Source organism: Argiope bruennichi, chromosome 6 (genome assembly GCF_947563725.1).
Source record: "Argiope bruennichi chromosome 6, qqArgBrue1.1, whole genome shotgun sequence".
Taxonomy (NCBI): Eukaryota; Metazoa; Arthropoda; class Arachnida; order Araneae; family Araneidae; genus Argiope; species Argiope bruennichi.
Genome location: NC_079156.1, coordinates 49,329,489 through 49,356,085, shown reverse-complemented (window position 1 = coordinate 49,356,085; position 26,597 = coordinate 49,329,489). Strand labels below are relative to the sequence as shown.

Sequence of the window (26,597 nt, the reverse complement as noted above, 5' to 3'; positions counted from 1 at the left end):
CATTTAAAAAAAATTATTAAATGCACCAGTATTAAACCATTAGAAAAATTACACTATAAATAAAATATTTTTTATACATAAACTGGCAATCAATTTATTTTATAGAAATTCTAATAAAAAGCTACTACATTATCTTATAATTAATAATTAACAAGAAATTTGAAAATATATACACAACACAATTCCTAGTTTAACAAAATAATAGACAAGCTGCTAATAAAGTTTCAATTCTTCAATTAGAAAAGTAATTTCGATTTAATAAAACTATTACTTGGGAAAATAATGCTTAAATACCATTCATAATGTATTGAAGCTACATTGTTTTGCCATTAATTTGAGCCAAAAATAAATTTATATTAAAAGAAATTAAAGTCTGCCCAAATTATTTCAAGATCAGAATAGAGTACAGTAGAATTCTCCTATATTTTTAGAAACTGTCTTATAATTAGGAGAAAACATCTACCTATGAAACCTACCTAAAATACCTGACCTACCTCTAAATAAGGTGAGAAACAATGAAATTTAAATAATGGTATATTTTTCTTTTCTGGTTAAAGTTTTACTGTACATAGATTTACACGTGGTCAGAGAAAATACTTACATTTCTTTCATTTTCAATTTTATTGGAACTTTCTCGGCTCGATGATGCAGTGGTAGTCCAAGAAGTATTGCTACTATCATCTTTCGCATTTGTATCTAATTTATGTTTTCTTTTAAACAAGGCTATAGGAGACATTTTAGCAAGTTTCTCTCTTGAAAACTGTTCAATTCTTTTGCTATTTTTCACCTCATTTTTATAATATCCTGCACCAGAAGATTGGACAGTATGTTTTGATTTTCTACTTGACATATTTGCTTTGGTATCGCTTGTTAAATTATCCGAAAAATCATCTTCACAAAGAACTTTTGACCGTTTTTTAGATGCCTTCATTCCTGCTGATTCAAAAGGCTCATCAATAGGATAAGTGCCTCCAAATATCAAAGGTGGTTTCTTATTAAGTTCATTAGCCATTAACTGACTAAGCTGGGAATTTTTCTTTTCTTCATCTGACAACTTTTTTAAAATGCTAATAATTTTCTTAGTTTCCTGTACAGATTCATCCATAGTTTTTTCTTTTTGTGCCCACTGTTCTTCATTCATATCGCATGGTTCATCGATAGCAAATGTCTTTTTACTCTGCAAAAGCTTCTCAATTGTTTCATTTTTCTTTTTCGCTTTCCTTTTTCGTTTTGATGTTTTTGTCGATGAATCATTAGATTTCACAAAGCCTAAAGATTGCAATAATGAAAGTTTATGATGACCTTTATGCTTTTCCTTACTGGGACTTCCTTCAAGACTACTATCACTATGATCTATTGTTTCAGATTTCTTTTTACTAAATCTACGACGTCGTATGCCTGTTTTTTGAAGCTTACCCTGGGACACACTTGCATCAAATTTGATGCATTTCTTGTGTTTGCTGTTATGAGATCGTGAGGACTTCAAACAAGAATTCAAAGTACGGGCATCAACTACATCAGAGCGAGTCATAAGCATGCGCCGGTCATCCATGCTGTCTTTGGATAACAAGTAATTATGCAGAGGAGTACTGTGGGAAGAGGAACACAAAGCAACATCACTTTCAGTTTCTTCTTTATGAACCAGTGCTTCGAGATCTGATTTGGAACAGGCATCGGAGAGAGAAACAGAAGGGAGGGAGTGGACAGAGCTCCATTCCTGAGCAGCACAAGAACACAGGATAGATATGGAATGAGAGAAATAGAAGGAAACTGTCTGCATAGCATCAAATTCAAAGCAAAAGTTAGTAAAGCTTTATAAGGAAGCAAATTGTTAAATGAGAGAATAAGTGTAGGGATATACGTAAGGTGAATGCATATTTAAATGCTGGTAACAGTAACCCCCACCCTCCATTTGTGTTCACAAAAGATACTCTGCTACATTTTATTCTAAAATATTTGCTTTTTAAAATAATAACTTTTACATAAAAAAAATTTTGCCCATTTCATAATAAAACTAAAGCATTAAAATTTGGAATAAAACTTTGAAATTGATACTAGTTAATTTTTTATAGGTTATATTAAAAGAAAGAGGTTAAATATAAATCAGATATAATACTGTATAAGCACAGGAGTCAAATAATGTTAGACCAAATTCTCTAATTATTAAGGTTACAAGGTTAATAAAATGAATGACATTTTTCAAACAGTCAACATAATGAAATAGAGACAAGCCTACATTTTATTGTTAATAAATACAGAATTAAATTTTAAGAGTAATTTTTCACATACACTTTATATCTTAAAGAAATCCATTTCATATCTTAGAAAAGAAGTAATTAACATTAGTAAACTATTTTTTTCTTATTAAGACTTTAACCTCAAAAACAAATTAAAACAAATATTTTCTTCTTTACACCAAAAAAAAAGCTAATGAAATTATTTCACCCAAAAATTAGTGTTGAAATAAATATATTAAACATTCAAACGTTTTTTATAAACATGTTTAAAAAAATCTAAATCAACAGAAAAAAAAGGGGGGGGGGGTTAAGTGTCGTAACAATAAATTACATCAATGAAACAAATAGTTTTTAATCTCTACTAATACTTCAGAATTAAATTGGAATCTAAAAAGGAAAAACAGACACTGAGATAGAATTTTAATCACATTAACAGGGTACACAGTTCTAAATCTTAATGCTATTGTTATAAAGTTAAATTACCAAAATAATATCATCAATTAATAATTCATATTCAAAATAACTTCACTTACTATTTCTAACTATATTAAATAACAATTAACAGTGGAATATAAAGTTAATATATATATATTAAAATAAATAAATAAAATCTGAAAATTCATACATTTTTCCTTTTGAATATTTTATCTTTCTTAAACAAAAATTCCAGCATTTTTTTAAGCATTCACCAAACTTTATGGTTCAATTAAAAAGGAAATTTACATAATAAAAAACATTTTAAGGAAAAGGATATATATTATTGCCATGCAATCACATATAAAAATGAGTGCAAAATTAAAAAAATAAGCAAAATCAAAACAGAAAGCCATGCTACTGCTAAAATATAATAAGGACAAGCTGAAAGGACATCTGCATGCAAGCCATCAGAATCTTCTAAGAATTTTAAAACGATGAAGAAAGAGAAATGTGCATAAAATATATGAAATTTTCTTTTTCCAAAATAGTAATTTTAAAGTATAGTTTTCTTTCAAATACATGCAATATCCAACTTCTTGATTTCAAAAGCCACATTATTTTAAGGTCGTATTTTATAATAAATATATATTGCATTTGCATTCAACTATTTATTGAATTTTCCCCCCTTTCTTTTTGCTTCCTTTCTTCTTTCAATGGGATAAAACCAAGTTAAAAAAGATGTTGATTTCAATATCAGTTATAATCATTTATCTTCAATTGATCCAAGTCCACAGGAATCCATATATTGCTTGTTCTTGCACGTTTATTTCAAAGACATCTTGATAGTTACCATATTTTCAAATCATCTATCATATAATTTACCTTCTGTATTAGACTTTTATCACTGCAATGTATCATTAAAATAAATACAAGCAATGTCCAGATATAAATTGCAGGACTTCATACAATGCGTGCTTCCCACACAAACACACCATGTACATACTGAATATTCAAATATACTTATTTCAATATGAATTCTAATCATACGGAGTTTCTTTGAAAGATATGAGTGTATAATTTATATAAAAAAGAATGTGAATTTATATATAAAAAAGCTTACAAAATTAAACCTAATCTCACCAAGTTAAATACAAATCGGAGATTTTATTTACGTAAACTGAAAATTTAATAAAATTCCAATGTGCGATCCGAAACAATACAAGCCACATCATAATTTTAAAGAAATAATAAATAAAAGGCCAGTTTTATAACTGCAGTAAAAATATGTTTCTTTTATGCAAAAAGCACTATAAATATCTATAAGCACTAAATTTTTCATGACTTCATACAATATAAAAGAATCATTAAAAGCAACACACAAACTCAGCCCATGTCTTTGAGAATATTTCAGGAGATTCTGGTATTACAGTAGGAAACCAGTACTTCCAAAATTCAGTGTGAGACTTACAATCTATAATAAATGTCAATTAAAGATTTAAATTTTAAATCTCCTTTAAAATGTAATAAAAATGTATTTATAACTCATCATAAAATATTAATTTATCTATCAATAACCAAATTAATGCCACAAAATCTTATATATTTATATGAAAACGGAAGCATCTTGTTATTTACTGTAATAATAAAAATGTAATACTATTAAAGGAAAACATATTTAAATAAGATAAGCAATTCTAAAGAATTGCTATTCCTGTTCCTCTTAAATAAAATCAAACTTTATCAGTAATGTGGGATAAAACAGTTGACATGCAACTCACTCTTAATTTAATTTTCAATCTGAAATTATTTAATGCCATAGCAAACAGGATGTATTTTCACTCTTTGAAAAATTAGATATAATTTACTTCAAAGGAATAATAATAATTATAAAAAATTAAAACAGCAATATTTCTAAATCAACAGCAATAGTAATAACCTTTAAAATTTGGATAAAAAGCATTCTGATTTTATTTATATATTATATATATCCTTTTCATAATCCACCAATACTAATTTACATCTCATAAATTTATTATCTTAAATTTTTAGCAGTCATTTGCAATAGTAATAAAACAAAATTATGATTGCAGCCCAAAAAATACAACTTAATTTAAAATTTGGAAAAAATTATTTGTTTAAAAATATTTGCAATCGGTGATTTTTTTTAAATTTTATTTTAAAAATATAACCTAACTCTTCAATGATTTAACAATTTAAGCAAAATTTCAGAATAGTAAAACTACATAATAATATGTTGGCCAGTTTACATATATTTGCTATAAACTATTGTTTGTAGTATACATATGTTTTATGGATAATATTAAGGAAAAAATTAAAAATAATTTGCTTTGCATAAAATAAAAATTAATACATATGGGAAAATTAAACTTAGGGAAAATATTACAAAAAATAGTACTGATTATGCTTATTAAAAGAGAGGATATATATCTTTTTTTACTAGAGTAAGAATAAAAAAAATTATGTGCAATTTCTTATTTCATTTATAAATTACTCTTAGTATAGAAAGTGTTGATTTTCAGGTTTTGAATGAATTTGGTACAAACTTTGTTTTCTAACATCTGTCAAATTAAATGACCATGCAGAACTAAACTAATGTCAATAATTAATACTAAAAAAATCTTCACATAAATATTACAAAAAGTAAACTGAAAGAAATTGCATAAAATAAATATTGCTGCTCTCCTACACTATCATGCTGCAATGAACTTAGAACTTAAATGGCACAACATTATAAAAAATAAATAGCTTTAAAAAAAACTAAAAAAATGCATAAATTAAACAGTTAAAATGCTGTACATAAAAAAAGAACTCACTTAACATAAGTTACTTTATAAATAATTAAGCTTTATAATTGCAATTTAACAAAAGAAAGAACTTATTCATTTTTAATACTAATCTAATTTGTAAATTATAAGCATTTATAGCACTTAAAAATTTTCTTTTTAATTAAAATTGCAACATTTTAGAGCATGAATACTTTTTATTCAATTAAATTTTGCAAAATTAAAACACATGAATAAATAAAGTTTTTGATTAATCAACATTTAAAAAAGCAAATTTTTTTATAAAAATAGCAAAAGTATTCCAAGTTTTCAAATGCACTACACATATTTTTAAAGCAATAATCTTTTTTATCTAATCAATGAGAAGAGTTTTACAATTTTTGTTTCATTTCCCAATGGAAATGAAACAAAAATTGTAAAACTCTTCTCTCTTTGACAAATTATCAATTTCCGGAGTTCCATTGTAATTGTAAAACTCTTCTCTCTTTGACAAATTATCAATTTCCGGAGTTCCATTTCCCAATGGAACTAAAGAAATTGATAATTTGTCAAAGAATTATGAAAAAGAATTAGGAATGAGTAAAATCATCCAAAATATTATATCAAAATAGGGTATTAACAATAAAATTATATTTTAAATAAGAAGAAATTTTCCTCCAACAAATATATATTTTAGTACATGAAAAAACACTTTCAGCATTTTCAAATAACTCTAAAATTATAAAATGAATCATTAATATTTAAAAACAATTATCTCAATGATTTAGAATCTAGATTTGTAAACATATTTTTTTAAAGATAATCCTACGGCCTACATTATGGAATACTTTTATTTCTTGATAACATAACTAAATATCAGATGAGAAAAAAATTTTTTAAACTCACTGCAAGCAACACACTTTTAGACTTTTCAAAAATGATTTTACAAAAGAGGAAAATAACATGAAATGAAGCAAAATTGCTTAAAATTATTAATAAGTTTTTCTTTATTATTATTATTCCAGACCAGAAAACAAATGAACTCAAATAATATTTCAAAATGTTATTAATAATTTAGCGCAACTAAATAATCTGGATTCAAGATGAGGAAAAATTCTAAATACAAGAAATCAACCAATGTTCTTAAATTTTATACATAATTTAGCTATTTATTTCATTGCTAATAAAGTATGAATAAATCTTAAAAAATTTAATGTTTAGAAAAAAAATAAGCAATTTTTTTAATGAAACAAGGTACAAATTGAAGCATTATCACATATAATAAACAAAAAATTTTAACAGATAATCTCAACTCCATTTACTGTCAATCATGAAAATCATTCAAACATTAGATAGCCATAAAATTTTAAAATTATCATGACTATTACCTGCTGTGCTCCACTAGAGAAATAATCAAATGGTGAAGTTTGTGTTACAGGAGATGATGGCACATCAGTAGTTTCATTTTCTTCATGACTTGGAATGCTATTTTGTCGATAAAAACTATTTTGATTTGTTGCAGTCTCACCTTGATAATACCCTCCACTGTCAAGTGGACCTACAAAGAATAGAAGTTTACTTTTTGATATTTCATAGAAATTTTAGATTAGGCAATATAATGAACAATAACCTTAGCTGCTATTTAACAGAAACGATAAACATTAAGAAATAAATACACACCATAAAAGATAATTAAGAAAAGCCTTTCATTAATGAATACATTTATAATGATATGTCTATTTTCTCAACAACTCGAAAGCAATTGCAAACAAAGATAAATGCTGGCTTAAAAAGAAATTTCTGTTAACACAGCTATTATTAAAAAATATGGCAAGCATAGTAAATATAAAAGAATAGCAAATTTCAAAACATAACTGTGTTGCATAAATTTACAGTACATTTTATTATTGTTATGCTTAATGAAAAAAATTGAATTTTTGATAGATATAATAGCTAGTATCAAGCTAATGAAAATTAACAAATCACGTTACAGTATAATACTAAAATAAAAAAATAACTTAAAAAGTACAGTAACTTTAAAAAAGCTAGAATTCGAGGATTTTAGATCTAATTGGCAGAATCTGACTGACGTGTTTGTTCTTTTTGTTTGTTACTAATATAGTATGCACATGTCTTTTACATTCACATTACACCACATAAATAAAAATTACTACCAAAATATAAATAAGTCATTGTGGCTATACATGTTCATATCTCCTATTCAAATAGTTCAAAATCAAATTTTAGCCACTTATTTAACAAGAAAAATAATACTATCAAGTTATCAAGAAAATAATTAAATATTTAATTAACTAAAAGTAAGCTAAAAAATATAATTTAAGCAAAATTGTGACTTTTTTCCACAGTAACTTTAAAAATATTTTGACAGGAATAATTTTCCATAAACTATCTTAAAATTAAAAATTTACCCTTTCAACGATATCCATTTCTGTACAATAACTCTTGCAATTGTTATTAATTTAAAAGATTTATGCATTAAATTCAATGCTAATTTAGAATAACTATAAAAAAAGTTTTTTTTAATTTCTATTTTATTTTGATACCTATCATTTATAAAAAGTTGAATTATTTCAAGGAGTGATTTAACAACAGTTAAAAGAACAACAGTGAAAAGAACTCAAACGGAGGCAAGAAACAAAGCTCTTATGTGCAAATGAAATGCTTGATGGCAGTAGTAGATTCAGACTATGAGAAATGATCTATTTTGTCTCTCCCCTCCCCCCCAAAGAAACTTAACAGGAAATTATTTTGAAAAAATTTGCACAATCTTAAAAATTAAAGGTTTTATATATTCAATGATATAATTTTTATATTTGTGCAATTTTTTTGCTTTCAACTGTTATTAATTTTTAAAGAAAATTCAAAACAGATGATTTTGAAATAAGGAAATTTAAAGACACTCTTTTACTGGGCAATAGTAAGACTTTGTACTGTACCACAATTTTGTACTGAAACTTTTTTTTTTTTTTTTTTGTAATTTATATTTTATACAAAATTAGTTTCTACATTAAAAATATTATATATGAAAAGATTTTAATCCCTATCAATGCTGGGCATATCATTTAGTCCAATATAAATATTTTAAAATAAGTCGGGATTTAATTAGGAGCTTTTGCACTCTAATTAATCTTTAAAAGTCTTACTATAATAAGAAACATGATATAACAGATTATAATAATTGCAACAAAAAAAAATCATTCTATAAAGTGCATAGTAATACAACAAGGAAAACATTAAAAAGTTAATAGCAATACTTTTTTTTAAAAAAATCAGATAAATGTATAGTATGATTAATACATTTTTATAAAATGAAACTGTGGTTACTGAATAGTTAGTACAAATATATGATAACAAAACAAAAAATATATACATACTATTATTTGAAGAAAATGTTGCATTTTGAACATTATTTTGTTGATTCCAATTTGTATTTTGGTAATAGTTTACATGATTATATGCATTTGTTGTTTCATTTTGAATATTATTGGTAGGCACATTCTGGAAGGGCACATCTGTTTAAAGAAATTGCATATTAATACAATAAATCGTATAATACTTAAAAAGAAGTACAATGGACATTTTGCTTCTTACAACTCTCATATATTCACACTTTTTATGAATTACAAGACTGGAATGAGAATCTAAAATTTCAAAATGCTTTCAATTTTCCCTTTATGTTTTGAAGTAAAAACTTTGAATTGTATTAGATCATTTATTTCCCATCATATTTCTAACTAAAATAATATTAGTGTTTTTTATTTTTTATAAATCATGCATATTTAAATTAAATGGATCTATCTTTGAGAATACAGCAATTTGATGTTTATGCCAAACATTTAAGAAATCTCGAGAAGAATGGTATTGGCATCACACTGGGCCATCTCTGTACATTGCAATGAAAATGGAAGAACCTCTTAATGGAACTGTAGTGAATAGATTGTTAGAGAGAAAATACAGCATTGAGTTTCTCATAAATTCACCAAAAATTTCTTTCTGTGGGATAATGTTTATAGTTCAATACCAGTTATAAATAATGAGCTGAGAGCATTCCTTGAAAGAAAATCCACCCTCCCAAAGCCAATTGATATACTTAGGATCATCTGCAATTCTGCTGTCAGTTTTATTAACAGTACAGATGATTATTAACAACAATCAATAAGTTGAACACTTCGAAAAATAGAATTTTACATTTGAGTTGTGAAACTTTAAAGTGTATTAACAATTCTTCAGGTGATAATTACTCAAAGTGTATATACATTCATAGGATATGCTTAATCACAAATTAAATCCACTAGAAATGTCTTAAAATTGTTAGATTGTAAAGCACATTTTTCTGCTTTTTAAAAACACAGCTATGAAGAATAATAATGTTTTTTATAATAAAATAACTAATTATTTGCAGAAATGTAATATATGATTTAGAAATTATGCTTACTTTCAGATGTAGGAGAAGGGAATTGCAAATTATTAGTGTTCTGATTTGAATCAATTTCTGTTGTTGGTTGCTCAATATACATTTGCTGTTGTTGAAGTTGCTGATCTCCAAATGAAAAATTCTATAAACATGATAAATTAAAAACTAATCAACAGATGAAAAAAATCCAGCCTCTTATTTCTATATAATATTAATCTAATTAAAAGATAATATTTCTTCCATAAAAACAATAAATAGTGAATTAAATTTCTTAATAAAGTTTAAGTAAATAACGTATTACATTGCATGCAATAAGATTTCAGCCAGTAAAAACTAATTTCAATAATTATAAATATGAATAATAATAAGTAATCAATAAATTATACAACAACAATAAAATCTTACAGGTTTAAAATTCAGGATACCAATTTGATATACATATGTATAATATTCTTTAGCAATTAAAAATAAAAGACTATTACAAAATTATTGTAACATTTATTACTAAAAAAATATTTTTCAAAAAACAAATGTTCATACATTAAAATTTTGAACTAAGGCAGTTAAATTCTTTATCCAATCTGGATCTTCTTGATCTTCAAATTCTCCTTGACCTCTCAAAAAGTGAGGGTCATGATATTTCAATTGTGTGGCTAACTAAAAAGAAGAAAAAAAAGTAAATATATTTTATTAAAATTTTAAAGACTTATCATTTGAAGGATTTAAAATAGGATACAAAATGTTGGAAACTCTAAACATTACTGTTTCTTTTTTAATATATTTGCAAAATAATGCATACATATCATTTTTTAAAATTACACATATTACATAAATACAGTACATACAATAAAAATATATATATTGGGCATTGAAACTTATATTATTTGAAAATAAATTATAAGCAAAGTATGCAACTTTGCGTATGTGCAAGTTTGACCAGCAAAATAACTCGAAACATATGCATAATGATGTGAATATTAATGAAAAATTTATATAACATGTAATTATTAACACATTTATAATAAATTTTATCTTTATATTACATTCCTTATTTTTTCTACATGAAGAAGCCAATTTTTTTGTTTTGTCATTTGCTATTATATTACATAACAACAAATGATGATACAAAAATTATACATATATAGTATCTAATCTAGGAAACTGTCTTAGAAGTGTCCATCCAAAAAAGAGACATATTCTTCAGCTTTAAATAATTAATATTCAAAAGAGTAGATATAGTTTTAAATAGCATAGCAATCAGAAAAAAAAAAAAAAAATATGTGCAGGCTTTTTTCTTGCAACAGCTTTTTCATTTTTTTTTTTTCTTTTATCATATATTTTGAATTGAATAACTTTAATTTTTGCAGTGGCATTCTTTTATACAATCCATATTATATTATATAGTACTACCTTAATTGTATGTTGGGTTAATATCTAAACACAGTACTTGAGACTCAAACATATTGTCACAATTGTAATTAAGGAAAACTCGAAAATATGAATTACAAGGATAAAAAGAATAATAAAGAAATCTTACTTTATATACTTCAGAAAGGAAATCTAACTGGAATAAATGTGGATGTTCTTGAACTTTTGTAGAAATAATTTCACAATAATGAAGAGCCTATGATAAAAATTAAATAGGTAGGTACATCATTCACTTAATAATAAAGCAATATAAAATCTGACAAACTGAAATAGCTATAGAAATTATAAGAAATTGTTTATACATTACCTCTTCTAAAAATCCATGTTCCACTAATCGTAATGCATACAGGAATTTATATAACTATATAAAAAGAACAAATCCAATTAGCAGCAAAGTAACACCTTATATATATGTAAAGCATAATAGGTAAAGCTATGACTAAACATATTTAAAAAAAGCATTCAACATACTTGCAAATGTACTAGCATATAATTAGAATTTGCTAAGCTTTGGGCATATTCATAAATTTCAGTGAGCTGTATGGCTTCATTCGACGCAAATTCTTCAAATGGTAACCTAAGAAAAAATAAAAGTAATTATATATTATCAATTTTATAAGTTATCTTTCAAAAATTCAACAGAAGTTTATTTTTTCAGACTTGGAAAATAAAATGTTTCTTTAAATGCCGCTACAAAAGAAGCAAAAACATTTTTATAAAATCATTAATCATAATTATCCAAGAAATAGAAGGCTCATCTCCAAGCCAAATGTTTCCATTTCGAATCTCTGAAGTCATAAGTAACTCTTTATATCTTCATTATATTTAAAGAATGTCATCTCAGTTAACTTTAAATACTTGAAATATGTTCATTTTTCATGATAATATTCAAAAGAACATAGAAAATATAATTTTGATGAAAAAGTAGCAGATGAAAACTAAGGACAGAAATTGAGACAGCTTTTTTTCTTTTTTGCCTTTTAATAAATTTAAAAAAAAAAGCTATCAATCCAAGAAAAAAAGTTATAGGTATCAAGAAGATATAAAATGTGCAGTCAAACATTGATTAATTAGTTTAGAAATAAAGTTTAAAAAAATGCAAACTTGGGAAAATGTTTTCTTTTTAAAAAATTTTAGCAAAACTTTTGAAATTTTGCTTGCAAAGAAAGAAATAGTAAAAATGTCGGATCGCAAACTACAATATTTCTTTAAAAATTTGACTTTGTTGGAAGAAAAAATATACTGAGTGCTTGAAAAACACCTATAAGTACTTTTGTGCATGTTTAGAAGAACTTGCTATTTAGTATAAGATCGTGTACAAAAAAATATTGCTGTTTTCATACTTTTCTTCACAATTTGACTGGACTAAGAGTAATCTAGCATTTTTTGGCTTTCTATCAAATCTGGGTTCAACATAAATAATGCCTGTTTAAAGAGAATAAGCTATTCATGCTTTATCACAGCACTTCAAGAGTTCAAGCTCATTATATCATTTTCTCTAACATACTGATATGATTTTTCAGAGCAAGTGCAAAAGCATTATGCTAAAAATACATTTACATACATACAAGAAAATATTATAGAGGGACAAGTAGCATTGTTACTTGCTACAATTTACTGCATGCTATGTAGAAACTGAATAATATTTATGTGGGCTTTTTAAGAGCTTTTTCATATTCCATATTTTTATGTGTTCAGTTCCACCCCACCCCCTTAAATTTTAGAACAGTTCATCAGTATTATTATATATATTTTTTACACTTTACTATTACAAATATGTATGTGTGTTTTTACACACTTGCATACAAAATGTTGACTGTTTCAAGAGATACTGCACTATGTTAATATAAATACAAGATTGTAATACAAGATACAGTCTAAACCAAAATTTGCCTAGTTTTAATTATAAAAAATAATATATTTAGAAATAAATTAACAATGCTTGTCAAAGTAATAGGGAAAAAACTGTTTTATTATAAAATATTCATTACAGATATCAAACATGCAATTCCTATAAAATTGTGCAAGTTGTTATCAGTAATCTTATAATAAAAAATAACATATAAACTTGAAAAAAAAATTATGCATTATAGGAAATACAATTGTCAACTCAAAGGAAATAGGGACTTTAAAAAAATTGAACATTTACTGGAAATAATGCAATACTCTTAATTAATTAGAACTAATGCTGAACAAGAATGTAAGGAAAACCCTTGCATTAGAGATGGCTTAAATATATACAGAATCTAAATTAGCTATTTCAGTCAAAAATTTATGATCAGATACCCATAACTCTGAAATTTCATGACACTTTTAAACATTTTAAGGAGATTATTTAGATTTCAAAAAACAAAAAAAAAAAAAACTCACGAATGATCAGCAGTGAGGAGGACCAATTTACTGTTCTTTTGTTCATAGGTTCCAAAGTCCACTTGAGCCATAATGTAACAGAAATGAGCAGCACAAAGACAGCCTTTACTTGCTAATAACAAAAATAAAGCATTCATTGATTGTACAAGAATTAAATATTAACACAATTTACCTGATACTTTTACCTTGTACCATAGATGAATAAAAATTAAAAACATAAAATGATAATTACCTAATGTATCACCCAAAGTAGTAATACTTCGAGAATCTACATCAGGTTGTCCTGAAGGATTTGATAAAATCATAGCCAAATGTGGTCGCCAATCGCCCCATCTTTTATCAGCTACATTCTAAAAATATTAAATAAAAGCATAAATGTTTTAATCTTCTTTTATAAAAGCTGGTAAAAACAAATATTTTTTAATCAAGTTCTTCCTTTACAATTTAAAAATAAATACAACTCAAATATCGATGTTATGTTTGATTAAGAAGCTGTATTTAATTTAATAGAAATCTAATGAAAGAAATATTGAAATCACACTTTTGTCCAAACATGATCTAAGACCCAGCAATCGATCTAAGTATATGATGGAAAATTAAATTTTTATCTAATTATTTTGAATAAATTCATATGTATATATATTGTTCCAAAGAGTTGTTGAATGAATTGCTATTTTATCACTAAAATAACAGGAATTAAAGCTTTTTAAAACCAAACAAAATCTTCCTATTTTCAGTTAAACATTTTGCCCAAAATAATAAGGTTTAAAATTCAACATATTAAATTAAATCACTAGCATGATACATATTTACTTTATCAAAATGCACAAAGTTCATAAGAATTCATAGTTAATTATTCATAGCAGAAAAACAACATATAAATATTTTTTTTTAATAATTCTTACTGTAACTGCCAATGGCTGTCTTCCCGACATCAACTGGTAGAGGGTCTGAAGTGGATCATTTAAGGCTAAAGAATTTGCAAATCTAGTCATGACATTTGCATAGGTTCTTACATCCATTTTGGATGCTAAAAATAAAGCATGTCCCCAAAGTCCATGTTTCATGGCCCATTCCAAAGCATCCTGAAAAGAGTTAATATTTAAAACTAGAAGAGAGAGAAAGGAAGAAAATTTGAAATGATACAATGAAATATAATGCATTTCCACATTTATACTCAAGTCTTCAAACGCAAACCATACAAATTAGTAAACTAAATACATAACTATTTTGAATTCATATATATACACTTCACAGGTAAATGTTATAAAAAAATTACAATCATATATCAGCATAGACAAATATTATCTTAAAAGATAATCTTTATAAATACTTTTTAAGCACCTTTATAGAAAAAAAAAAAATAAGAACTGAATTTAAAATAACATTTTTATATTACAGAATTATGAATTCAATGGAATTTATAAGTCTTAAGTACTAAGCAAGTGTCCTATTTTATAAAAACATAAAATACCAGCAGGAATTGATACCTACCTTTCACCAATATTAAAATTAAGTTATGGTTCTTTATACATTTAAAAAATTCTATAAAATGACTTCCTTTGCACATCTTAATGCTGTTAACTATATTGTAATAAAATAATTTAACTAGAAAAAGATATTTGCTAATTTACTAACACAAAATTAGAATTGCACTAGAATTTTAGAAACAAGATAACTTACTAAATTTCATTTATTTAAGCAGTTGCATTTCTTTGTTATACTGTTTACACACATACCAATATATAGACTGATAGAGGCTCAAATTATTGATGGATTTAGTTGTAAATTTTGATATAGATCAATATTTTAGATATTAAAAAAATTGGGTGTCAAATTTAACTGATTTAGTGCTTTATATTTTGAAATTGTATTCACACTCATTTGGACAAACAGGAAATAATAATTCATGGAAATGGATTTCATTTAAATTTAAATAAAAATCTATAAATTTGGGAATCTGTAAAAAACTACACCTTAATTTACTTGGTACATGACTGTTACACTCAATTAATGACATCAAATGAGTCTTCCCCCCCCCCTAAGCTTTATAAACAGAATAACAATAATAAAACTAAGGTAACACTGTGTAAAAAAATTAGAGAACTGAATCAATACATTAAAGACTAGTTTCTTTCATTTTAAATAAATTATTTTTTCTGAGGGGAACATAAAAAAAAAAGATTAATAATATTGTTTAAATTATAATATTATTAATCTCTAACTGGTTTAATAATATTGTATGAATTATCCTTATGGTTGAGAGACCAGGAAGGATTATCTTAGCATAATTAGAATCTAAAATGTTATTGTGAACAAATAAAGAAATTAATTTAAAAGCTCAAAGTCAGTGCAAGAACAATCAGTGCACTTAACAGAAAGAAATTAAATATTGTAGATCTGTACCAGAAAATTTTATCATGATTTAAATGAACTCATAATTTAAGTAACAAAGAAATTATTTATATACTTCAGTTTAAAACATCTTCTATGTTGAAAACATTAAAACAAAAAAAAAAAAAAAAAAAAAAAAAAAAAAAGTCCACCCACCCCCTATATAAATCATCACAATTACTAAGTTCTATAAGCTAACAATCAATTCTGATTGCATTTCCATAATAAACTAAAAACAAAAACTGGATATCAATGTAATTTTTTTGTTGGCAAAAAAAAAAAAAAAAAAAATGTGTTTAAAAATTTTTTTTTATTTTTAACATTTATAATGTAATAAACATCTTTCACTAGCTGTTCACAATTCAAGATACAACAATGAATTAATTTCAATTCCTATTTTCTTATATCACTTAAGAGAGGGAAGATCTTATAAAGAAAAAACAATATTACCTACCACTTGACTCAATTTAACAATACTATTTATGAAATGAAATTACAATAAAAGTCTGTAAACAGTATGTACCTTTTTATGACCAAAAAGTAGAAATTCCCTAAATTTCCGAGTAAGTTTGTCCACATCTACAGTTTGAGAAGTATTCAGAACAGTTTTATCACTAAGAACAACAATGCCTTCATCAGGAGAAGAAGCATCTCCAGCATGTGACTGACTGGAAGAATCATTCACATCAGCAGGAGAATGTTCACCTTGTGGAGTGTCTACAGCTGGCTTCAAAGGTAAAGATGGACGAAGAATTTCATGATCTCTTAATAAAAGTTCTGCAATATCACTGCCAGCAACAGACTGAAAAAAGAACCAGATTTTAGTAAAATATTTAAAATGACTACAGGCACTTTTGAATAGATCTTTCCAATAAGACTCCAATGAGCATTACTTTCATTCTATAAGTCAACCTACTCTTTTTTCCCCCCTTTCCTTTTAATGCTCTTTAAGAATAAAACTGCATCAATTTTTACATTGAAATCAAAATATGGAGATTTGAAATTTTTTGAACTGGAACTAGCATACCATTTCTGTTTAATTAAATATATAAGATACAAACAAAATTTAGAAAATTAGTTTAATTTGTAAATGATAGCATTTGAATAGTACAATAAAAAAAAAATTCAAAGAACAGTACACTCCCAAGTATCCAATTCACGACTATCCGGTTTTCGTACTATCCGGCCTAGTTTTCTTTTATCGTAATTAAATCAGGAAGGCAAGGTGTCTATGAAGTCATCTATTAAGAACTTTTTCAAAACCTAAAAACTGCAAACTTTGACTTTTATCTTAAGGTTACCTTTCCACATCTGTGCAATCATTTATCAATGAAAAATAAAATCAGTTTGAGTAAATTTTCTTAAGAATTATGCCTATGATTTACGTTAATATTTTGTTTATGTTTCTAGCATTTAAGCTGAGCAATTACAGAATTTGTTAAAATGTGAACAGTTTATATCCTTTAACTTACTTTTTCTCTAATAAATTCTTGATAATGTACTAGTGTATAAAAATATATAAACTATCAGTACAGAGCCTCCTATTTTAACTCGACACATTACGAGCAACTGCTTCTATGATTCAATGACTGAAACTAAGTTCACATTGAGATAAATGGAGCATTTAATACTCAATAAGTACATATTATTGGTATAAAAACTTTCTCTTTTGGTATTGGTAGGCAAGGAAATGAATTCATATAATGGCTAATTCGGCAAGCCAATCCAAGGGCTGATACTGAAGAGTATACTGTAATGGTGATATGTTATTTTTTGAGGAAGGAATTATTTTGGATGATAAAGAAAAACAGAAACTCACCCCGTTTTGTCTGAGCAAGAGCACCATCAGTTCCCAAAGCAACATATAAGAATCTCTATCCACAATATCTTCCAAGGATTTAATAGATTTTATTTTTTGATTACAAAATTCAATTACATCATTTTTGTGAGTCAATCCACTGCAATAATAAAAGTAAATTAGAAAGTAATTATTTCATCCATTGTATATACAAGAATTACAAATATTCATATGTAAACATCATAATTATTTAAAAGCAGCATCTCTCTTAATTTTTCATTCATAGATAGAAAATACTATTCTTAATATAAATTTATTAGAACTAAAAGTTTAACTACTAAAGATTTAAAAATATATGATTTGTAAATAATTTGTTGTATAATAAAATTTTTCAAAACAACTTCTCTCATTAAAAAAAAAGCATTATGTTGTTAAAATTACCGTATAAGGGGTCCTTGGTGATTTTTCAATTCCTGGAACGATTCTTCATCTTCCCGCAATGCCTAAATAATAAAGTGATTTATTAACTATTGAAATAATTTTATTTGTATCAGTAAAAATTTCAAGTACATTTAATAAAATATTTTACAAAAATGACATAACTTGTGCAAATACAACAATTAATCAAAAGCAAGTCTAACATTTCTTGGTTTTAATTTATTTTTATAGCCTTTGCAATAAATTGCTAAAAAAGCACAAAGAATCACCAACTATCTTGGCATCTTATATATAATGGAGTTTGGTGATCTTGATCTAATTTGAAAACCAAAAATAAACAGAAGGGCCATAAAAAGGTACCAACTTCTTTCCCTTATTAACATTTTACTTTATTACAATACAACATATTGATAACAAATTCTATTAATGAAATTTGCAGAAGTAATCGTTTATTTAATAAAATTTAACATTGAATTCTGACATCTTGAGCATTACTTAAAAAAAAATTTTTTTTTTTTTAAAAAGGATTTATTAACAGTATAAATTTGATTTTCAATAGCTACACAATAATTTAAATCCCATTATTATACAAAATTAACCTTAAAAATTAGTTTCAAATCTGAGATCTTTAAAAATTCAGTTCAGTAATAATCACTTAACTTTATTTCACCAGTGAATTAATTGGATTACTAAGCATCATACCTGCATTGTTTGAATACGAATAGGCATTGCTGGCATAGTGCTAGCTTGACAAGGAATTCCAGTAATAAGCAAACCTCCAGGAGAAAATCTAGCAATTGGATGAGCATAAGAAAATTTTACAGGAGTAAGACGAGAAGAGGGAGTAGATATTTGATCTGAAATTTGAAAGAATGCCATTAACCATCATGAGATGCAAATCCACTTCTATTAAATTCAAGACCTAAGTTTTAAAAAATGATAATGAATTTAGAAAATGCTTTTTAAATTCTGAATTTGATTCAAATTATATAGATTTCTAAAAGTGAATTTTTCTAGTGGAATTTTTTTTAAAAGTACTAAATAAAAAAATAAAATCTAGGCAGATCCATCTCTATAAGCCTAAAATCTTATGATGACTCAAGTTCTGAAACTGGAATATTCCAATTTCAGTTATATTATTGTTCCTAAGTGTATGATTTAATGCACATTATGACAAGATTTGTCAAATAGTTCTTTATGACACTAGCAAGATAATATCTATAAAAAAATTTCATGAATATTTTTGATGATAAGCTGAAATAAATTCAAATAGATATTACTATGCAAATTTTATGCAATCTAAATTATAAATAAAGGGAGAGAAAAAAGAAGAAAAAAAACTTACCTTCAATGTTGGACATCTCATTCTGACTATCACCATAATACTTTTGTTCAAGGTTATAGGAGGAAAATTCAGATTCATTAGAATCAATATCAGGTTCTCGATAATGGCTGAAAGAAAATTGTGTTAATAATTATAAATCCTAGATTGACAAGTGTTTTCAAAATTTCATTTGATAATGTAAATAAACACAGAAGAAATACCTGGAATTTGTTAATAATTATAAATCCTAGACTGACAAGTGTTTTCATAATTTCATTTGATAATGTAAATAAACACAGAAGAAATACCTGGAATTTGGGTCTTTACCAAATTCATTAGCAGAACTTCTTCCAGAATGCACACTAGATCTTTCAAAATCAACATCATACCCATGTTTAGCATAGTACTGACGATATTGTTCTTGATATTGCTTATATCTAATAAAATAAAATTGTCCAGAATTTAACAAAGTTTAATACTTTAGACACAGTTAATGTTTCATGAATTTGAAAATATGATTTAAAATCAAATTAGAGAAGTATTAACTAACCTTGGATCATTTCTGTAGAGTTCATCATAAAATCCATAATTATAATTGCTGTATGCATAACGGTAAGCATCATAGTAAGAGGAATAATATGGATCTCTTGGATAATGGTCATACTCGTAGCCTAAAAAAAATATTCAAACTTATTTAAATTAGTTTAACATTTTAAGATAGAGATAAACTCAAAACAAGTTATGAAGAAACATGAGTTACAAAAACATGAGAAAAACAAAAACAAAAAAATTAACAGTATTACTTACATAACAAACTTAAAGTAGATTAAATTTAAATATTCATTTTAATAATTAAAAAAATACAAAACAAACGGAGAGAAAAAATAATAGCTATATGTTTTACTATAGAAAAAAAATCAATTTTAAAATGCATTTTCATGAATATTTTAGTGACAATTTCATGATTTACGAGAAATTATAAATTTTTGTTGTGCTTACATGTATATTTGTATATTTATGCAAAAGAAAAATATTTTTAAACAATATATATGTTTGAAGAAAATATTTGTTTAATACATATAAAAAAATTTGGAGCTCTAGTGCTCAAATTTGTATCATATCATAGCCAGCAGGACAATCATGGTATTTCCTAAATCAGCAACTTTAAGGAACAGATTGGTTTGGCATCAGAAAAAGAATATATTATTTCAAATTGTTTCTAAAATTAATCAATGTTTTCTTCTTTTCTCCTCCCAGACTCTATCCAGCCCATGTCATTTTATTAAAAGCCATATTAACATACAATCATTGCCATGAAGGAGATAGTCCTTTGCTCTAGGATGGGTGCTCCGAGAAGCTGATCATCAATCTCAAATAAGCATGCATTTATGTATAGCTCATTTTTAAATTGTAATAAATGTCTTATGTGATTCAATGACATAATAACTTATGTAGCAATTTTTTTGAAGAAAATTTAACGATGATCAAGTCATACAATATGGAATTTTAAGAATAAATGAATGCAAAAAAACTTGCTGGTTTGATATACAGTTATATTAAAAATAGATACATACATTATTTACATATTATTTATATTTAAAAAAAAACTACTATTTACAGAAGATAAATGGCCATAAAATGAAATAAAATTAACAATAGAACGTCCATTGGTGTCGAATGGACACTGGAGCCTGTTTAGCTTATTCTCCTTTCCGCATTTTAGCAAGGAATTTGAAAATTTTTTGTGACTTTTAATGATTTCCATGGTGATTACAGAGAAATAGTTTTGTGGTTCTAGGTTAATTAGAAGAGATTTTATAACTAAATAAAGCTAGAATATCCGCTGGTGTCATTTTGACACCAATGCAATTTACCATTATAAATAACTGTCGTAAGTAAAGTAAAACAAACTTCCCAAAGTACTATCACACATTTGTTTGACCTTGAATGCACTGTTGAGTTCACAGCAGAAAAGAATCAATTATTCTAAAATTGTTGTTTCTAAGTGTTTCATTACAAAGCATTTGCTTATCTGCTCATAAAAAAAGAATTTCATTCCATTTTCAAACCTTGTGCAGAGCAGACAATATTAAAAAGTCTTAAAACTAAACCCTACTGAATAGTAGTCCTGCAATTATTTAGTTATTACAATTGTTTTATATATTTTATATCACGGATGTTTAAAGGTAATTGAAATCTCGGGCGTTCTAGTGTTAAAAAATATTCAGTAAGAATAATAATGCAAAATATTTACCTCTGTGAGCTGGGGGTCTTTGATAATAATCATTTCGTGGATAACCTCCTGGTGGATATGCATACTGTTGTCTATAATAACCAGAATGACCTTGCCTATCATTACGACTTGCATCTGTTTCACTCAGTCTAGAAGATGGTCTTTCATATTCTGGAGGATACTGCCTAGGATCATCCCGTCGCGATTGATAATAATCATCTGCTCTGGGTGGATAAGGATACTCTTCAGATCTGTCTCTTAAGGAATTTCTACTAGAAGGTCTTGATCTTTCCCTATCTGAATAGCATTGGCGTTCATCAAAACTTGGATACTTTTGCTCATAGAATCTATGACGATCTCCTTCTTGACGATCTCTTCCATATCTTGGATCATTTCTTTCATCAGGAGGATAATTTGTATCTCTCCTGGCACTTCTTGATGGTGGTAAATTAGACTCTGGATATTCCGCATTAGTAGGAGGTTGACGAGCAGGCTGAGAATCTTTGCTGGTTACACTACTACCATTTATTTTAGAATCTTTTAAGTATATAGGTTTATTATAAAAGTCATTTTTTTCTACAGGTGTCTTTTCTTCTTTTGGAGGTTGTGTGAAGTTATTCTCATACTGCTTATGCTGAGAAATAGAAGCATCTTTATCTCTAGATTGTTGTAAACTGCTAGATTCTTTCAGAGGCGTATGTTTGCTTTTTGATTTTTCATAAATATTACTCTCTTTAACATCAGATGAGGAACTGGATTTATTTGGCTTTTGGACAGAACAAAAAATAAAATTCAATTAAAGTTGTTTAGAAAGATATTAATGCATTTTATAAAAACAGCTATATCTATGTAATAACACATTATGGAATAATCATGTAATGAACATGTAATTTTAATTCGAAGTTGTTTCCCATTGAGCAAACTTTAATAAATAAATTCATGATCAATTAAAGTCATGTAAACAGCTAGATTTGCATGACTTTAATTGAACATCCAGATGAATTATCATCAATTGAAATAGTGCACAAAATTAAAAATAAATGCTAGATAACTTTATATATTTTAAAAGACCAATACTGAATATTATAATATCCAGTAAATAATTTTAAAGTAAATAATAAATGTAAATTAAGTAATAAATTTTACTATTTAATTACGAATTTTTTAAATAAAAGATTGATATAATAATATTCAAATTTCAGTACAATGCTTTTAGCAAATTTCTATAAAATAGTAATATTTAAAATATTTTTGTATTCTGGCAGAAAAAAAAAATGATTGGCCTTAAATTTGTTTGTTTCAGTAAAAACTGATTTAATGATATTAAAACATTAAAAATGGCTACAAAATCTAAAAATATATCTTTTTTAAATCAATATATCTTTACAATGATGATGAATTAATTTAATGAATCTTCCTTTGCTCATCTGAAGAAAAATGTGCAAAAATTTCAAAATTGGCTTCAACATTGTTTTTTCCCTACTAAGATACAATTTATAATTAAGAGAATAAATTAAATAAATACCTCATTTAATTTTAAAATAGACAAATTAGATTTCGTAAATGATAACATTTCCGATTTCGATTCAGTTGAAGACTCAGATTTATCCGATCTTGCAGAAGAAAGAGGTGGAGCAGCAGGTGCTAATGTTACACAAGGTATATCCAAATTATCACACAATAATGAGCTTGGAGAGCTATTCAGTTCACTCCTTAAATGTTTACGAGAAGTGTACAGAGGTGACTGTTTTTTTAATTCTTCATAATCTGAAGGCCTTTCCAAATTGTCAGGAAACGTTTCCAGGTTTACTTCTTGCACAACAGTCTTTCCTTCTGGTACATTATACTTTGTTTCTGGATGGTTTTGTTCAGATATTTCTTGTTGAACAATCATACCTAAATAAATTTAAAAAATCTACTTTTATCAAAGCAAAAAAAAAAAAAAATGCACACATATTTATTTATATTTGTAAATACTCATTAATATAATAAATCATCTTTTTTTCTCATATTTTTAAATATTCTATGTGGCAATACATGCAATTGAAATTCCACTATTGGAAAGTATTAATGTGCCCATTAAAATCTCTATATTTCTATTTTGTGTTTCCACTATCAAACAGTTAATAAAGACACTTTTAAATAAAAATTAACATAATATTTGCATCTTGGAAATTTGAATGACAGACAAATTTACATATAAATTTTGATGCAAGGTCTATTGATGATTTTATAAACACTAATATTACACAACTTGTATTCCATCATTCTTTTCAACAGCAACTGTCATTATCATATTCAATTTTTCAATAAAAACAACTCTTATCTTTTAACTCTTGTCAAAAAGTACAATACTGTGACAAATAATGTACATTTAGAAATACTTTAAAATATTCCAATTCTTTCAGATTTTTTTAAAGTTTACTACTACTGTGTATGTGTGCATGTATGTAATATTTCAAGTGATATGCATCATAAAAATAATTGTTCTTTAATCATTTGGATTCACGCTCCACTTTTACTTCGAAGTTGCATGGGTCATTATTTTCTCATACTGATTCTCCACATGCTTACAATAAAATGTTTTCTCAAATAATTTTAGAAGAGAATTTCATTAAGCTCTATTTTCATATGACATCTTTTTCTTACTTTCTAACTTCCTAACCAGATAATGCCTGTTCTTGATCATGTTTTGAACAAAGATATCTTGAAAAAGTTGAAAACTGAATCCTTTCTGTTGTCATTATGGAGAAATAAAAATCTATTAATTAAAGAACATTACAATTGTTTAGTCTTTAGCATTAAACTGTTTGAATTTATATATAATATTATTAATTTATCTGCTGCTTAAACTCAAATTTCACTTTTGAGTTCTGCAAGACTCTAGTTTTTGTAGTCTACTCAGAGTTTAATTTCTTTAATTATCTAATGTTAAGTTGTAATATGTGATAACCATAAAGCTAAAATACATGTATCCATAGGCAGATTGGTAAAATATCCTTTAAAAACTATATATAAGTTACAAATGCACACACATTTTTAAATTCTTTCCTCCTTACTGTGATGAGAGACTCACTCCCTGGTGACAAATTTAACAAATAAATATTAGGATCAACCAAAAAAATTGAACACTTAGTTTAATCATACAGGAACAAATACAGAGCCAATTTAAAAAGAATTGTTCTCTTGTTCATTTATTAAAAGTTTTATCATTTTCTCCATTAATCTTTTTTCCTTTCTTTGATAGGTTAATTGGTTTCATAGTGGCTTATTAACAGTTTTTCTTGGCATTCTGTCATTTATGCTTTGTTCATTTATTTTTTTAGAAAAAGCACTTTAACATTTTCTTGATTTCAACAGAAAAACCAGAACAGACATTAATTTAGTCTTTCTTTATAAACAGAACAAGTTTGATATTATTATTACTTGTTTTTATTTTAAAAATATTTTATTTAATTGAAAATATAAGCTATCAGCATTATTTTATATACCTACATATTCATATTTTATACAGACTCTTCCATCATATTTTATGTTAGGAAATAATTCATATGGAAAAATTAAATCATAATTAAAATTATGATTTAATATTTCTACTCATCTTACAAATTTCAAACCTTCTTTATAAGAGCAAATCTTGAATTAATTTAAATATGTCTTAAAATGTCTTTAAAAAAAGAAATTACTTAGAACTTTTTTAAAATTATTAAATTGATTGCAATAATCTTTTTACATTATAGTGATATAAATTTATAAATATTTTTAAAAATTCTATTTACTATTTGATTATTTATTAAATTATTAATAAAACAAATGAAGTAAAAGATATAAATTGCTAATCATAAAGATTTATATTTCTGACAAAATATAAATAAACTGAAAAAAATGCATATTAAAAAAATTCTTTTTCACCTTAATGTATATAACATACCATGCAAGAAAAGATATGCTACAAACTATAATAAGAAATTTAATAAAAGGAGAAAACAGGTTTTGTTATATTTAAGAAGATAAACAAATAATTACCTTTTGAACTATTTGGTCTAGGTGGCTTAAATGGACTATCTTCTCTTGGACGTAAAATTAATCTTTCACGCTCTGAAGATGTAGAACGAGAAGTTTGGCCAGATTTAGCAGGTATTTCTTGGTTTTGTGGTTCTTCAGTGGAAATTTCATCATAATTCTAAATTTAACAAAACAGACAAGTAATAGAAAATTAATTTACTTTCTATTTTAATAATTATGTAATAAATTAAAGTGTTCTAAAAACTTTACCTGTTTTGCATGAGACTGCAATACCTTGGATGCGTCATCTTGACGTGGATCTGGAACTTCTTGATTAACAGGCTCTAAAATGAACAATAATTATATGAAAAATAATTTATTTTATTAATGCTAAAATAAATCACACAGGGTTCTTCAAAAAAGAATTATGAATTAACTTTTCTGAACTCAGATAATGTAACATTTTATGCATGTTCAATAATAAATGCCTACCATAACCAAATTATAGTAAAACAGTAGCTTTAATAAATTAGTTCAAGTGGGAAAAAGTAAATCTCAAAGCTGTATAGGAACTATTATTCATATCAAAGAATTTTCTTCAATAATCATAAAAAAAATAATGTATAGTTGTATAAGAAATAATAATAAGCTGTATAGGAACTATTGTTCCTATCAAAGAATTTTCCTCAATAATCATAATAAGAAATAATACTTTAAACAAATATCTTAAATAAC

At 25.8% G+C, this 26,597-nt stretch overlaps 1 protein-coding gene across 7 annotated transcripts in view; it reads right to left on the bottom strand.

The window, feature by feature from the left end:
• The window catches only part of LOC129971262 (protein transport protein Sec16B-like), a 47,693-nt gene that overhangs the window by 9,510 nt on the left and 11,586 nt on the right, over positions 1-26,597 (bottom strand). For all 7 annotated transcript variants that reach the window (XM_056084857.1, XM_056084862.1, XM_056084859.1 and 4 more), the window contains 21 exons: positions 26,133-26,206; positions 25,884-26,040; positions 23,383-23,753; positions 21,879-22,623; positions 20,175-20,295; positions 19,933-20,061; positions 19,646-19,752; positions 19,003-19,157; positions 18,304-18,365; positions 17,884-18,022; positions 16,588-16,866; positions 14,576-14,755; positions 13,903-14,020; positions 13,671-13,782; positions 11,772-11,877; positions 11,608-11,661; positions 11,410-11,496; positions 10,413-10,529; positions 9,894-10,014; positions 8,833-8,970; positions 6,826-6,995 (listed from right to left, as the gene is read on the bottom strand). In XM_056084857.1, coding sequence (XP_055940832.1) covers positions 6,826-6,995; positions 8,833-8,970; positions 9,894-10,014; positions 10,413-10,529; positions 11,410-11,496; positions 11,608-11,661; positions 11,772-11,877; positions 13,671-13,782; positions 13,903-14,020; positions 14,576-14,755; positions 16,588-16,866; positions 17,884-18,022; positions 18,304-18,365; positions 19,003-19,157; positions 19,646-19,752; positions 19,933-20,061; positions 20,175-20,295; positions 21,879-22,623; positions 23,383-23,753; positions 25,884-26,040; positions 26,133-26,206 — 3,542 coding nt within the window. The remainder of the gene's footprint in view (positions 1-6,825; positions 6,996-8,832; positions 8,971-9,893; positions 10,015-10,412; positions 10,530-11,409; positions 11,497-11,607; positions 11,662-11,771; positions 11,878-13,670; positions 13,783-13,902; positions 14,021-14,575; positions 14,756-16,587; positions 16,867-17,883; positions 18,023-18,303; positions 18,366-19,002; positions 19,158-19,645; positions 19,753-19,932; positions 20,062-20,174; positions 20,296-21,878; positions 22,624-23,382; positions 23,754-25,883; positions 26,041-26,132; positions 26,207-26,597) is intronic.